Source organism: Scomber japonicus, chromosome 13 (genome assembly GCF_027409825.1).
Source record: "Scomber japonicus isolate fScoJap1 chromosome 13, fScoJap1.pri, whole genome shotgun sequence".
Lineage (NCBI taxonomy): Eukaryota > Metazoa > Chordata > Actinopteri > Scombriformes > Scombridae > Scomber > Scomber japonicus.
In genome coordinates this window covers 27,238,860-27,251,493 of record NC_070590.1, presented here as the reverse complement: position 1 = coordinate 27,251,493, position 12,634 = coordinate 27,238,860, and the positions used below count along the sequence as shown (strand labels likewise).

The 12,634-nt window shown below is 37.5% G+C and overlaps 1 protein-coding gene across 1 annotated transcript in view; it reads left to right on the top strand.

Moving 5' to 3' along the window:
* jam3b (junctional adhesion molecule 3b) overlaps positions 1–4,593 on the top strand; it is a 33,400-nt gene extending 28,807 nt beyond the window's left edge. Inside the window, exons 5-9 of the mRNA XM_053331841.1 lie at positions 387–589; positions 1,887–1,986; positions 2,083–2,212; positions 2,305–2,359; positions 4,217–4,593. Coding sequence (XP_053187816.1) covers positions 387–589; positions 1,887–1,986; positions 2,083–2,212; positions 2,305–2,359; positions 4,217–4,252 — 524 coding nt within the window. The 3' untranslated portion in view covers positions 4,253–4,593. The remainder of the gene's footprint in view (positions 1–386; positions 590–1,886; positions 1,987–2,082; positions 2,213–2,304; positions 2,360–4,216) is intronic.
* Positions 4,594–12,634: the final 8,041 nt, after the last annotated feature.

The window sequence follows — 12,634 nt, the reverse complement described above, 5'->3', positions numbered from 1 at the left end:
AACCCTTTGGCATACATGCGAGGATGTGTTGTGACCAGACCTGCCCAGCTGCAAAGGCGTGTTCTAGGCTATAAGAGGAAACCTCTGAAACTGCATCTGCTCTGAATTGCAGTGCTAAAGAAAGCAAGCGCCGCGTGTTTTGGTGGCGTTTTTTGGCACGGCCCAAAAATCATGTACCCGCCCGGTCCTGTCAATGCTGACAGTCCGGTGAACCATAAGCGGTCAGGGTGACATTGTTTTTTAAAGCATCGTGGTCAATCATAGGCCCAGCAGCATCATGAAACAGTGTCAGTGTTGTTGCAAACAGAACATCACATCTGAAGTGTTCAAGCTCCCTGTGAAGAGTCAGCATCATGAATGTGTTCATATGTTTTGTGTCACTGCAGTAAAGCCAGTGGTGCCAAAATGCAGCGTCCCCAAATCAGTGCCTTTTGGGAAGTCGGCTGAGCTGAGCTGCGTGGAGGACGAGGGCTTCCCCAAGTCTCAGTACCAGTGGTTCAAGAACAGAGAGGAGATCCCTGAAGACCCAAAGAGCAGCCTCAAGTTCTTCAATTCCTCCTACACGCTCAACTCAGAATCAGGAACGCTGGTGAGTATATGCAGACATGTATTTGGACAAGGACACGCATGAGTAGCAAGGGCGGGGCAGCGGGGACGGTGGCCTGACGCCCAGGGGTGGGGGCGGATATTTTGGGGAGACAGTTGATGGTGCGAGAGGGCATGAGCCACGAGGGGAATCTGCTGTCCTCATTTGCACATTCCTCAATTCTCACTTGCTTTCCAGCACGGCTCGGTCCTCTCAGTGGCTCGCCTCAAACGCTCTCCTGTCAACCTTCAGGACGGCCTCTAAAGATGTGACACGCTACAGCGCAGCACACTGTTTGTCTTCACGTAAAAGTCTAGTACAAGTTCATCAGAACAAACTGTTCAAGTTTACAGTCATAGCTGTAAACTGAACATGTTTTAGGGAGTGTTTCTCTCCTGGGGTTATCTCATTTTGACTTATTTTTAGACCGTTCACTCCCCTCTGCTTTCATGTGGAAAAATAACGTCCATCAAAAGATGAGAGAGTGGAATTTACTGGAATGTATTTGTATTTTAGATTAGATTAGGTTACAGTATTCAGACAGGAGTTCCTGCTTCACTATGTTTGGGAAACTTTTAGGAAACCCAGGCAGTTTCTTGTTTGACATGTCTGTCATTTCACATACACAGCCCAGAGCACAGTTTAATAGTCTGATTCATGAATTTATTCTTGTTATTGTGAGTTTCCTTCCTTTTTTCCCATCGTTTTAAAGTATGCATGTATATGTTTTTCTTCTTTTATTTCTGACTGCACAAATAATACAATGTAGAAAAACTGTAAATTTGTGATTGAGTATAAATATGGTAAAACTGCAAAAATAATAAAATGTAAAAAGCCTATAAAATTGTGGTTTTACAAGAAAGAAAACAAGAAGAATAAATTCTAATCAACAGGTTTTCATAGTTTTAATGTTCTAATAATCTCTCATTCTCAAGTATTTTTTTGAACATTTCTGCTTAAATGTATGAGTGTAGTAGATTTGAATGTGGATCATTGCACAGAGCAGCAGCATAGCCACTGTTTTTATGCCATTATTAAAAGCTAATGTAATATAGCACCACAGACTTCTCTGGTATGTTGCTTTAAGATTGACAGCTCTATAAATAGACTTCATTTTCATTTACTGTGTAAAGATATTTACTGTATGCACCTCCCTTTTTTCACTGTATGCCAGAGAATTAAAGCACATATCAGTGAAGGTCACATCTGGACACTGACTTAGCTCATTTGTTGACATTTCTTATAAAACAAAAAAGAGAGTAAGCATTGACAGAATTGTTTGTGATGTCTCCAAATGTAGAGGTTCGTCGCGGTCAGAAAAGAAGACGCAGGCAATTATTTCTGTCGAGCAAAGAATGACGCAGGATACGCTGAGTGTCCACCTCAGAAGATGGAAGTCTGTAAGTGTGTCAGTCAATCATCACACTTATTCTCCATCACACTGTCTCTAAAAGATCACAACAACTAAGTATGAGTGTTTGGCTTGTTCTCCACAGATGATATCGACATAGTGGGGATCGTACTGGGAGTGCTGGTGGTGGTCGTAGTGCTTTTATGTATAACAGTGGGGATCTGCTGTGCGTACAAGCGAGGTTACTTCTCCACCCAGAAACAGACGGGGAACAAGTAAGATACATGAACACATCCTCTCAACTAAAACATGATAATCTGATCCACTGCATCATCCCTAAAACCTTCACCTGCTTTGTGTGTTTTAGTTACAAAGTTCCAGCTAAAGGAGATGGAGTGGACTACGTCAGGACGGAGGACGAGGTTTGTACATAGGAATAAAGCTCATTTAAATTGGTGAAGGACAGTCTGATGTGAGTGAGTCACATCAGTCTGAAGCATATAATATACGGTCAACAGTCGAGCAAAATGTGTAAATTATGAGTTAATGAGTCACACCTGGTCTACAGCTACCAGACAGCAGAGGCCAGATGTGTATAAACCACACACATACGCCATCTTTCAAAGTGGTATTAATAGAAGAAGAATGACCAGCATACATATAGTCTTCTAAAATGATGAGCAGGTGATAGAAAGAGGTGGAGATGGATAATAATGTGAGAAACACAATCTATATGACAACAATGTGCACTTCACTCAGGTTTCTGTTGATTTATGGACATGTATTTTTCCTTTTCCAGTTATAACACAAAAACACTAAACAGAACATGGCACATCAACTATCACATTTAAGCACTTGAAGGTAGTTTTGCTTTTGAGCAGGCTTGCAACAGACTGTTCCTCATGGTGGGGGGACAGAGAAGATGGAAGGCATAACTGTAAAAAATGAAACAAAAACATGTGGATATACATTTTGTACATCTACATACATACATATAAAATGCTTGCATCTTCTATAATCTGATCAGTCTATGATCATAATGAAAATAATAATAACAGTAGACTATAGGGCCACAGTTCAAATTTGCCCCTCCAGAAATACCATAAAGTATTATAAGTATTATATATTCCCTTTACTATATATGTAAGTTTTCCATATAAGACACTGCAGTAATCCTTCAACCCAACTGTGCTTGCTTGGTCTATGAATTGATTTCCATGACACAGCAATTGTATGTTTAGCTTCAAGAAGATCAAATATGGCCGTCTTCTTTTTGATACTAAGTGTACAGTTCACTGGAAAACAATCAAAATACAGAGTTTAACTTGCCATCCTTTCATTTCCTAATGTTATTACTCTTTTAATTGTATCTTTAAGTATGAGGGTGTTTCATTAACAGTGCTACAAACAAATTCTCAGATTAACTAAGGACAACTGCTGCGTGGTCGCTGTAGAACCTCGCCGTTCATTGACAGGTCTAAAGACAGAAGTATTGATACTGGAACAGCTGATGAAGGGCGAGTCGACATCTATTTATGGTTAACCGTATTAATGGCACATGCTGTATTAATGGAACATGCACCCACGGATTTATAAAACAGTATAGAGAGAGTGGAAGTGGGCAATCTACACAGTGTTTAACACATCTGGCCCTTTGCTGTGGCTCATCACCAGGCTCACATGGAATCCCATCTGTAGATCTTCCACACTTCCACACATCTTCCCGCAGATTTTCCACCAATAAAAATTCTGTTTGTAACACCCAATGAAATGAAACTTACTTTTTCCCACAGTTAATCCTGTGTCCCTGTGTTAACTGCTTATTTATCTCTATAATATGCCACATATGTCATCAAATCAGTATGTCTACATTATTAAGTCTTTTCTTTAAAATAGTTTTAAGTGAAGAGAGGCATTTACAAAAGTTCCTCCAATCAAATGTGAGTCATAGTAGTATATAGAGAAATATGAACAAAGACAGGAAGAGATGTGTTTTAATTTCAGTAAGCCAAAACTTGTTTTCATTTCAGAACAATGTGTCTGGGCTCTAACTCATTACAAACAATCTTTCTTATCTTAAATAAATATTATCACATTACAAGCAAAAAACAACATTCTGCAGAATTCCACAGATTTCCATTCTAGACATAGCTGAGAACTCTTGTTACTTATTCTCATTTTGTAGAGCTGTAATTCTCCAGTAAAGAAAAGCAACTATGTGAATACGTAACTACACGAGTGAAGAGTTGTTAAACGTTGCTCCCGTCTGCTCTCCGCAGGGCGATTTCCGACACAAGTCTTCCTTCGTGATCTGAAAAGGTAGAAGAGGACGATGTGGGCATCGTGCCGAGTAAGAGACATGAGACGCAGGACTGCACTCCAACGCTGTCTGACCACGGAGCGGTCGCAGCTCATGCTCACAGCTCTCATCACGAGTGACATCCAGCTACTCAAAGTTTGCCAAAGGTGACAAAGATAACACAGGACTACAGTATGTACAAACTTCTCTCACATCGCCTACGGACTGAAAAAACAAACATTCGTCGACTTTTATCACCACCTACGAATTCTTTTGCTAAATTATGGAGTTGTTACTTTACAGTTACTTGCATGGTTTTAAAAAAACAAAACAAATGAAGGAGTGGAGGTGGAGGAAATGAAACCTTTCTTTGTTCTGCCAGGTAGAAAAAGGAGGAGTCTCTCTCCTCCTCCAGAGTCAGTCTATCATGACGTGTTTCTACTGTCAACATTTTTTGCTTCAAACCTTTTTGTCATTTGTATAACATTTCTTTTCTACTGTTGAAATTTGTCAGACTATTTTTGATGGAATATATTTTAAAATGCCTATAGATAAAGGTTTACTTTTTTAAATATTTGTAAAATACTAACATATGTTTTTTTTTTTTGTTTCTTCTTCTTTTTTTTATTTGGTTGTGGATAAAAAAATGTAACACTTTAACCACTTTGCATCGAGCTGTAAGCATTTACACCTTTTGCAATCAGAAGGAAAAGGAAGACAAACATGACTTGTGTCAGCATATCAAGGCGTGCTTCTTGATCAGCGGTCTTACATATTTAATTTTTTTGTTTTTTTTTCCCGCTGGGGGTCGTCACCCAGTCTGTCTGTCGTGACTGACTTCCATGTTAATGTTTGTAGATAGTCTTAGTAAAGAGGCTTTGAAGAGTGCCAGTCAAATGCTGTGAAACACTGTACACAATCAGTGGTGCGTTTTCTTGATTTTAAGTGTCCTTCTATGCTTGCTGTTCATCTTGTATATATTGAATTTACTGTCCAGGATAGAGTTTTTTGCTGTCATACATACATACGTTCAGTATTACACTATTATTATATTATAATAATAATATTACAGGGTTTGTAAGTTAACCTTCCAGACCTAAACTAAACTAGAGGATATGTGATAAGAAGCTAGATATGGTACTATCAGATTCCACTGTGCAAAAGCTTCTATTGAGATTCTAAATAGAAAGACTGCGTCATTGAGTGACAGTTAAATTGGTTATTTGAACTGCTTAGTCACCTATTTTTAAATAATTACTAAAGGTACCAAACTCAGTGAAAGTTTTCCAATTCTACACATTTGCCAATGTCCAGTGTGTTTACATTTAGTTTTAGCAGGTAGACTCCATCTAACATTTCTAATATTTAGTTGTAACTAAATGTTTTTTTAAAAAGCAGAAATTAGGTGTGACTGAAGCTCACATTGTTCTCAAAGCCCACGCAAACAGAAAACAATGTTACACTTCAGTCGGTTACACACAGCTGGGGTCTGGAGGGTTAACAGTTGTACTGATTGTATATAGAGATTTGTTATAGAATTTTTTTCTCTCTCTCTCTCAAGATTATGTAAAGTGTTGAAAAATGTAAAGAATTCCTATTTGAGGCTGATATGAAACTCTTTCCATTTGTAAGACTGACATAAAAAAAGGGTAACAATCATTCATAACGCTGAAATGAGAGCTTCTCCACAGCCGCTTGACATTTTTTATCTGTTTCTTGTCATCTTTTTTTGAAGATTTCCAGATGAAATAACATCTGATGTGTGTCCAAAGCAGCTGGATTGAATCTGCTTGTTCAGGTGTTGTGAATGTTTTTCTAATCGGCAGGTCTGGTGAAATGTTAACCGAACATCAGTCATGGTAGAGACGATCTGCCCGGCATTTGCACATAGGAATTTTGTCAACACCGCTCAAGTCTTTATTTTATTTTTTTATTTTTTTTCTTCCTCCAGGTTAACATGTTGCATTCAGGAACCGAGAGGAGCATCCAAACATTTCTAACTGAATTTAAATCACAAGTCATGCATCACACAGATAAACATTTCCCCCTCTCTTCATTTGTACAAACTTCATTCCTCTTAAGTGCCTTCTGCCTTTAAAATAGACCAGTTCTCTCTCTCTTTCACCCCCTACATTTCTTGACATACTGTCTGAGGGTTTGTGTGTTTTTTCGCATTCATTTACCCACGAGCACTGGCGTTTGAGAGGAATGATGTCACACTGCTAAAATATCCACCTCCCTTCTTTACATATCTGCAAATTTTTGTAAATAGCTTCTTTCTTCTTTTTTTTCATAGATTTGGAAGGTTTAGACACGTTGAAGTAGATGTAGAAAATATATTAGTGCCTAAATATAGTGGGAATTATTTTTTTGGTAAAAGACACATGGCACTATTAGGCAAAAAGATGAGTACCAAAAGCAGGATTCTGGTTTTAAAAAGGGGTGGGGGGGGGGGGGGTTCTATGAGCTCTTCAGTATTTAAACCAGAGTTCAAACACTGTGTCAACCAGAAAACATGAAGGCCTACATTAACCCCCACAGTGTTTCAGCAATCTGGTGATAGAGATGATATTTTCACTGAGAGATGCTTTCCAGAGTGTTTTTGTATTAGGGGGGAGGGGGAGTGGGGGCAAGTTAAACTGATCTAACTCACTGTTGTCTTTCACCTGGATCGATCCAGAAGTGTCAATAATCTTTCATTCTCTTGACGACTGGTGCATCATCATGTAAGAACTGAACTCACATACAGTAGAATGTCCATTTATGGCCTGCTGGGGGTTGTTTTTGTTAATTCTAGATCCACTCTATTTGTGATTAATAAAACTCACTTCTAATATTATTTAAGACTTTTGTTCTTTCTTTAAAACATTTTTTGCTGATGTGTGTGTGTGTATGTGTATGTGTGTGTGTGTCAAGAGAGGGATTTGGTGCGATCTGTGCTGCCACTTCAAATCCTTTCTCGACCCCGCTCCCGGAGTCTCCCGCTGCCGCTGCCACTTCAGAAAAATCCTATTTGGTATGGAAGTCCATCAAGTATCCCACTGACAGCATCTTTGTTGATCTAAAGCTGTAATCTATTATTGGCAGTTAAAGCCATTTCTACTTTCTACACCGAAAACAGCTTTCTTGTTCCTTTTTGTGGCGAGCCGTGCCAACTGGCAGCGAGCTCCTGGATAAAGAGCATTCTAATCAATGAGCTCAGCAGGGATAATATATTGTAGTTTGCAGCAGAGCCTGTGGACACTTACTTCATTCACAGAGAAATCAATTAGAGCATGGGTCAACTATTTCGCTGGATGTGGGATGAAAAGACACCTTTTTGACTCTGAGCCTGATGACTCATCTCAGATTATCATTAAGTAAATGAAGGACATTTTCAAACTTTTTGAGTCAGTATTTTTATTGGCTGGATGGAAGTTAAAGTTTAGGACGCTGGCTCATTGTAGCTGCACGGTGTTCCTCTGAAAGTTACACAATGTTTCTGCTGGCTAATCACATAAAATAAGGAGTGTCTCATAGTTCTGATCAACAGTCACATCTGTGCTGTGTTAGTTTATACTGCCAGTAATATGCTACCTCTGCTCTATCCTCCTACTGTCTTACAACAGAGTTGATCTGTTGCGTAAATTCCACTAACTGTTAAGTAGTGAGGAATTCATTTCTTGTTCATATCTATATTGGAAGAGTTGAAAATATACTTCATAAAAGCACTGAGGCAGCATGATGCTCACCGTGTGAAGTCAATGGAGTTAATAGTTACACTCTAATCAGCAGCTGGATATCTAATAGTTGTACATTTACAAAAAGTAATTTAAAAACATGCAATTTCAATGTTTTTAGGGCTCACAAATTTAGTGTTTAGTGAACTTAAGTGTTCAAAAAGTAAAAAAATATAATAAATTCAGTCGGTCATTTACGGATCTAAAAATTCAAATTTGCCAAGTGGATTTTCAGTAAATATATTTCCAATGAGACTATTCACATGACATTTTCACCAGACTTCTGTATTATCTCAAAAAATCCACATATATAAAGAAATCAAAACATTAAAGCCCATAAATAAATATAGTTATATGTAATAAAGTGGAATGACACTAAGAAAAAGCAGCACACCAAGGCAAGGAGAGGCAAGGAACCAGCTGAAAGCCATGAGTAGTTAGAAAGTAATTCTACCTCCTATCTGTGCACATTAATATCAGCTGGGTTAGTACATGTACATGTTAGTACATGCTGATGAGCTATAAAAAGCTTTTATTAACCAAACATTTCAATTGGTTACAGATGTATTTCAAAACTTGTGAATCTTCCAGTAAGGACTGTTGGGAACATTATCTGGAAGTGAAAGGAGGAACATCACTCCACTAACATCAACCATGCACCAGGAGCTCCTCTCAAGAGCCAAAGAGCATTCAGAAGCAACATTTGAACAAGCCTATGATATACTGGGAGAGTGCAGTCTGGTCAGATGAGACCAAAATGGATTGTTCATTGTATATTAGACAGTGTATCATATGAACATAGAACCTCATCTGTCCAGGCTGATCACTTTCACTCAGGCTCGGCTGGTAAAGCTTGGTAATCTGAATTATTGAGTTGAATTTTGGTGAATATGTGTATATTTATATTTTTTATTATTAATTTATTTATTTTTTGTAAATAATGGACACTCCAATTTTTTGTTTTAAACTTTAGGGTGGTGCCTCAATAAAAATGTAACATCACACACAAACACACACACACACACACACACACACACACACACACACACACACACACACAAAAGAACCATGAAAAACATTTAAAATCAAGTTTTTGAATTTGCACCTATTATGACCTATTGGAAGTGTCAAACATGTAAATTTAAACAGGTGTTTTTCAAAGTAAAATATTTCAGTGTTGAACAGTCAGTTGTATATTTATCCTCACAAGCCTATTCAAATATTTCATTATGGTGTTGAATGGAAGCGAATACATCACTAACTCTTTGGTTTTAAACCCTAAACCATCACCATCACTACTTAAATGACAGTTTCTTACTTTGAAATAGCTGATTTCTAAAAATAAATTCAGTGATAATAACAATATGTCACTTATGTCATTGTCATCATGTAGGAAACACCAGCTACACTTCATTACATTTGACTGAAACTGTGTATGTTTTGAGTAGCTTCAACATTTTAATATAACATTAAAAAATATGATCAATATATTATGAATAGACATTTATAAATACTTCCCAGGTTTTTCTGCAGTACATGATATCAAACAGAGAAACCTGAGCAGAAGCCTGAGTGTATCTGACACCAGAGTGAGGTGAAGAGCAGATGGGAGGAAATCGTACTTGACAGAAGGATGAAGCCTATTTAGAAAATATCACAGCATGATGTGATGAACTGACACATTGACAAGATATCTGTCTGTAACCGAGGAGGGCTACAGCTGCCCCTACTGCTCCCAACTGTACATAAATAATTGGGTTTCAGCCATTTCAGGACATCTAGAAGGCTTCTTGCCTGTTAAAAAACTCTGAAGTCATTGGTCCTAACATGAGAAGGAGATGAAGAGTTCACCACATGACACTATCAAGATGTCCCAGTACGCTACTGAGGGACAAAAAAGTGAGTCAGTGTTCTGAAAAGAGAAAGTAAAAAAAAAAAAAAAAGGCCTGAAGGAGTTATAGTTATTTCATTGTTGTCAAGTTTGATCATAAAAGCACTCATAAATGGAGGAAATCACCACAATTACTTAAACAATCATCTGTTCTCAGACGAGCCTTACGAGCCTTGTAATGATGTAAAATCACACACACACACACACACACACACTCACACACACACACACACACACACACACACACACACACACACACACACACACACACACACACACACACACACACACACAGTTCTTCCTTCATACACATAATAATTCACATGCTTTTCAGTAAACATGTGATATAGCCCTGTGCAGTATCATACTGTATAAAACACACTGTACTTTTAGGTTTCAGCTGCTTTTCCCCTTCTCTCAAGAATTACACTGTTAGGTTTTAAAAACACACAGAGAGAAAAAGTTGCATGGGTGAGGATTAATTTTTGACATGGACATTTTTTAAAATGCTGAATAATAGCACAAAAATATCAGGAGCTTAAATGTAAAAGCCCTCTTAAGTCAAGTTGAAGTAAGTAAGGCACTCAGGTTGATGGTGTCCTGCTGTGGTTGCACTCTGCCCTCTAGTGGCGCAGCGCTGCCAGCACACAGCTCTCACTGTCTCTTCTCTGTCATAATGAGCTCAAGTGAATGCAGAAGAAATATTTCATGAGTTGCATGTTACTGTTGGTAAACACATGCATTCATTTACATTATGATCTTTCCACAGTAGTTATATCACTACAATGATCTTAATAGAGCTTGTATGAGAGAGTATCACTGTGCACTCCTGACCTCTTGTGCTTATATCTAGTACAACATGATGTCAGTGTGTGGAGAAAAAAAACTAATCATTATGTTTTTCCGCATGTATTCAAATCATTATAGGCAGTAACAATAGTTTGAATTCATGTATAGCTACAATGGATGTATGAAGAGCTGTAAAGACCTGGACCCCTCAATACAGAAACATCTGGACCCCAAACTCAAGTAACAAAGTCAGAAACAGACTTCCAGGTACATTTATACACTTCAGTCACAAAGTCAGAAGATTTAACTTAATTTCTTCAAGTTTATCCAAGGATATTTACATTACAACTTAATTTAAAGAATTTGGAGAGGTTTAGTTGAGTCAAATCATTTTAATTAACAAAATAAAACTCATGGTCATTTCTGAGTGCTAGAAATATTTAAGGTGATCTGACATGACACTGATATGATGAAATATTACAGAATATTTTACACTATACTATACTTACTATAGAGAAGTCTGATCTGAACATGCAACAAACGTCACAAATAAAGAACACAAGTGAGCTGAAGTCAGAGAAAGTTGCTTCACCTTTTCTAATGTTGATCATTCATATTTCTAAATCATAACAACATATATTCTATGTCTGATGTCAAAGAGTGTAAGTAGTATTTTTAAAGTGTATTGCTGGCACCGTGTTTAAAACCTCCACTGATGATGATGATGATATACTGTTTGAATGAGGTAATTTGCTTAAAACTAATTAGTTTAGACATAGTTTTAACCATTCAGAGGAGAAGAACTCAATATAATATATACTTGTATTATTAGATTTGCAATGATCGATAATAACTGATACATTTAACCAGACAACAAAATAAAGCAGTATTGTATGCAGCATCATGAGAGATACACACATCCTAAAACACACACTGTCACACAGCTGCAGTCTTTTCTTTATTGGTATCTTACATATACACTTTTTCATGTGTCTGGTACTGCTTTCCCTTCTTATGTATTAAAATGTATTGTATAAATCAAGCAGCAGAGTGCTCTTACATCAGCAGGAGGGGAGCTATCTGTAGTGCACTGCCCCCCAGCATAGGAGGGCCAGGACTCCCCACGAGGTCCTAAAATAAATCATGGTAATTGACTGGATAAGAAAGAACTATTTTTTCCCTTTATATATTTGCTTTTGCTTTTTATTGGATGCAGTCACCTCTACAAACTTCTAGAAATCATTTTAATGAAACATCTGAGAGAGAAAAAAGACTCAGTTGAACTGCTATTAAGATTAAGTGTCCCCCAAATCCAGTGATGTGGGGTTCACATGGAGACATTGACTCTCATTTATGTTAATGGAATGGACAAAATATTAAGAACACCACTCAATAGCCTACAATACAGCCTAGTACACCACCATCACCCACTATGACCTCAATAATAAACATAAAGTAGAATTATTAACTTCTTGACAATCTCAACAAAAACTGAAAATGTATAAACTTCATAAAAGTAGAATGTATAGCAGTTTTGGCAGATATAAGGCTGCTTTCTATACATTTCCCACATTACTAAATCTACAAAAGAGAATGTTAATATAAGTGCCATGTTCCTTTTGAGTCCAATATCCAAAAAAATGTCTTCTGATTTAACAAGCAAACATCTCAGGGATTTCATAATGATATATATATTGATTATATATTGATATGATGTATTGGATTCATATGTAAATAAGGTCAACAAGTCAGAATTGCAAAAGAAATGTCCCTCATGACCCTCATCTACCCTGTATGTAGCCTACAGAAGGAGACATTGAGGAGCACCTGAAAGACTGCACTCCGGGTAGCAATCACCCACACACTCACACACACTCATGTTCTGCCTGTTGATACTGCGCATTAAAACCGCAGACACATTATAACGACATTATGACTGTAAATTATTATAATAAACCACGTGGTAGTTTTAGCTTATTAATGAGAGTGTGGCGTATAT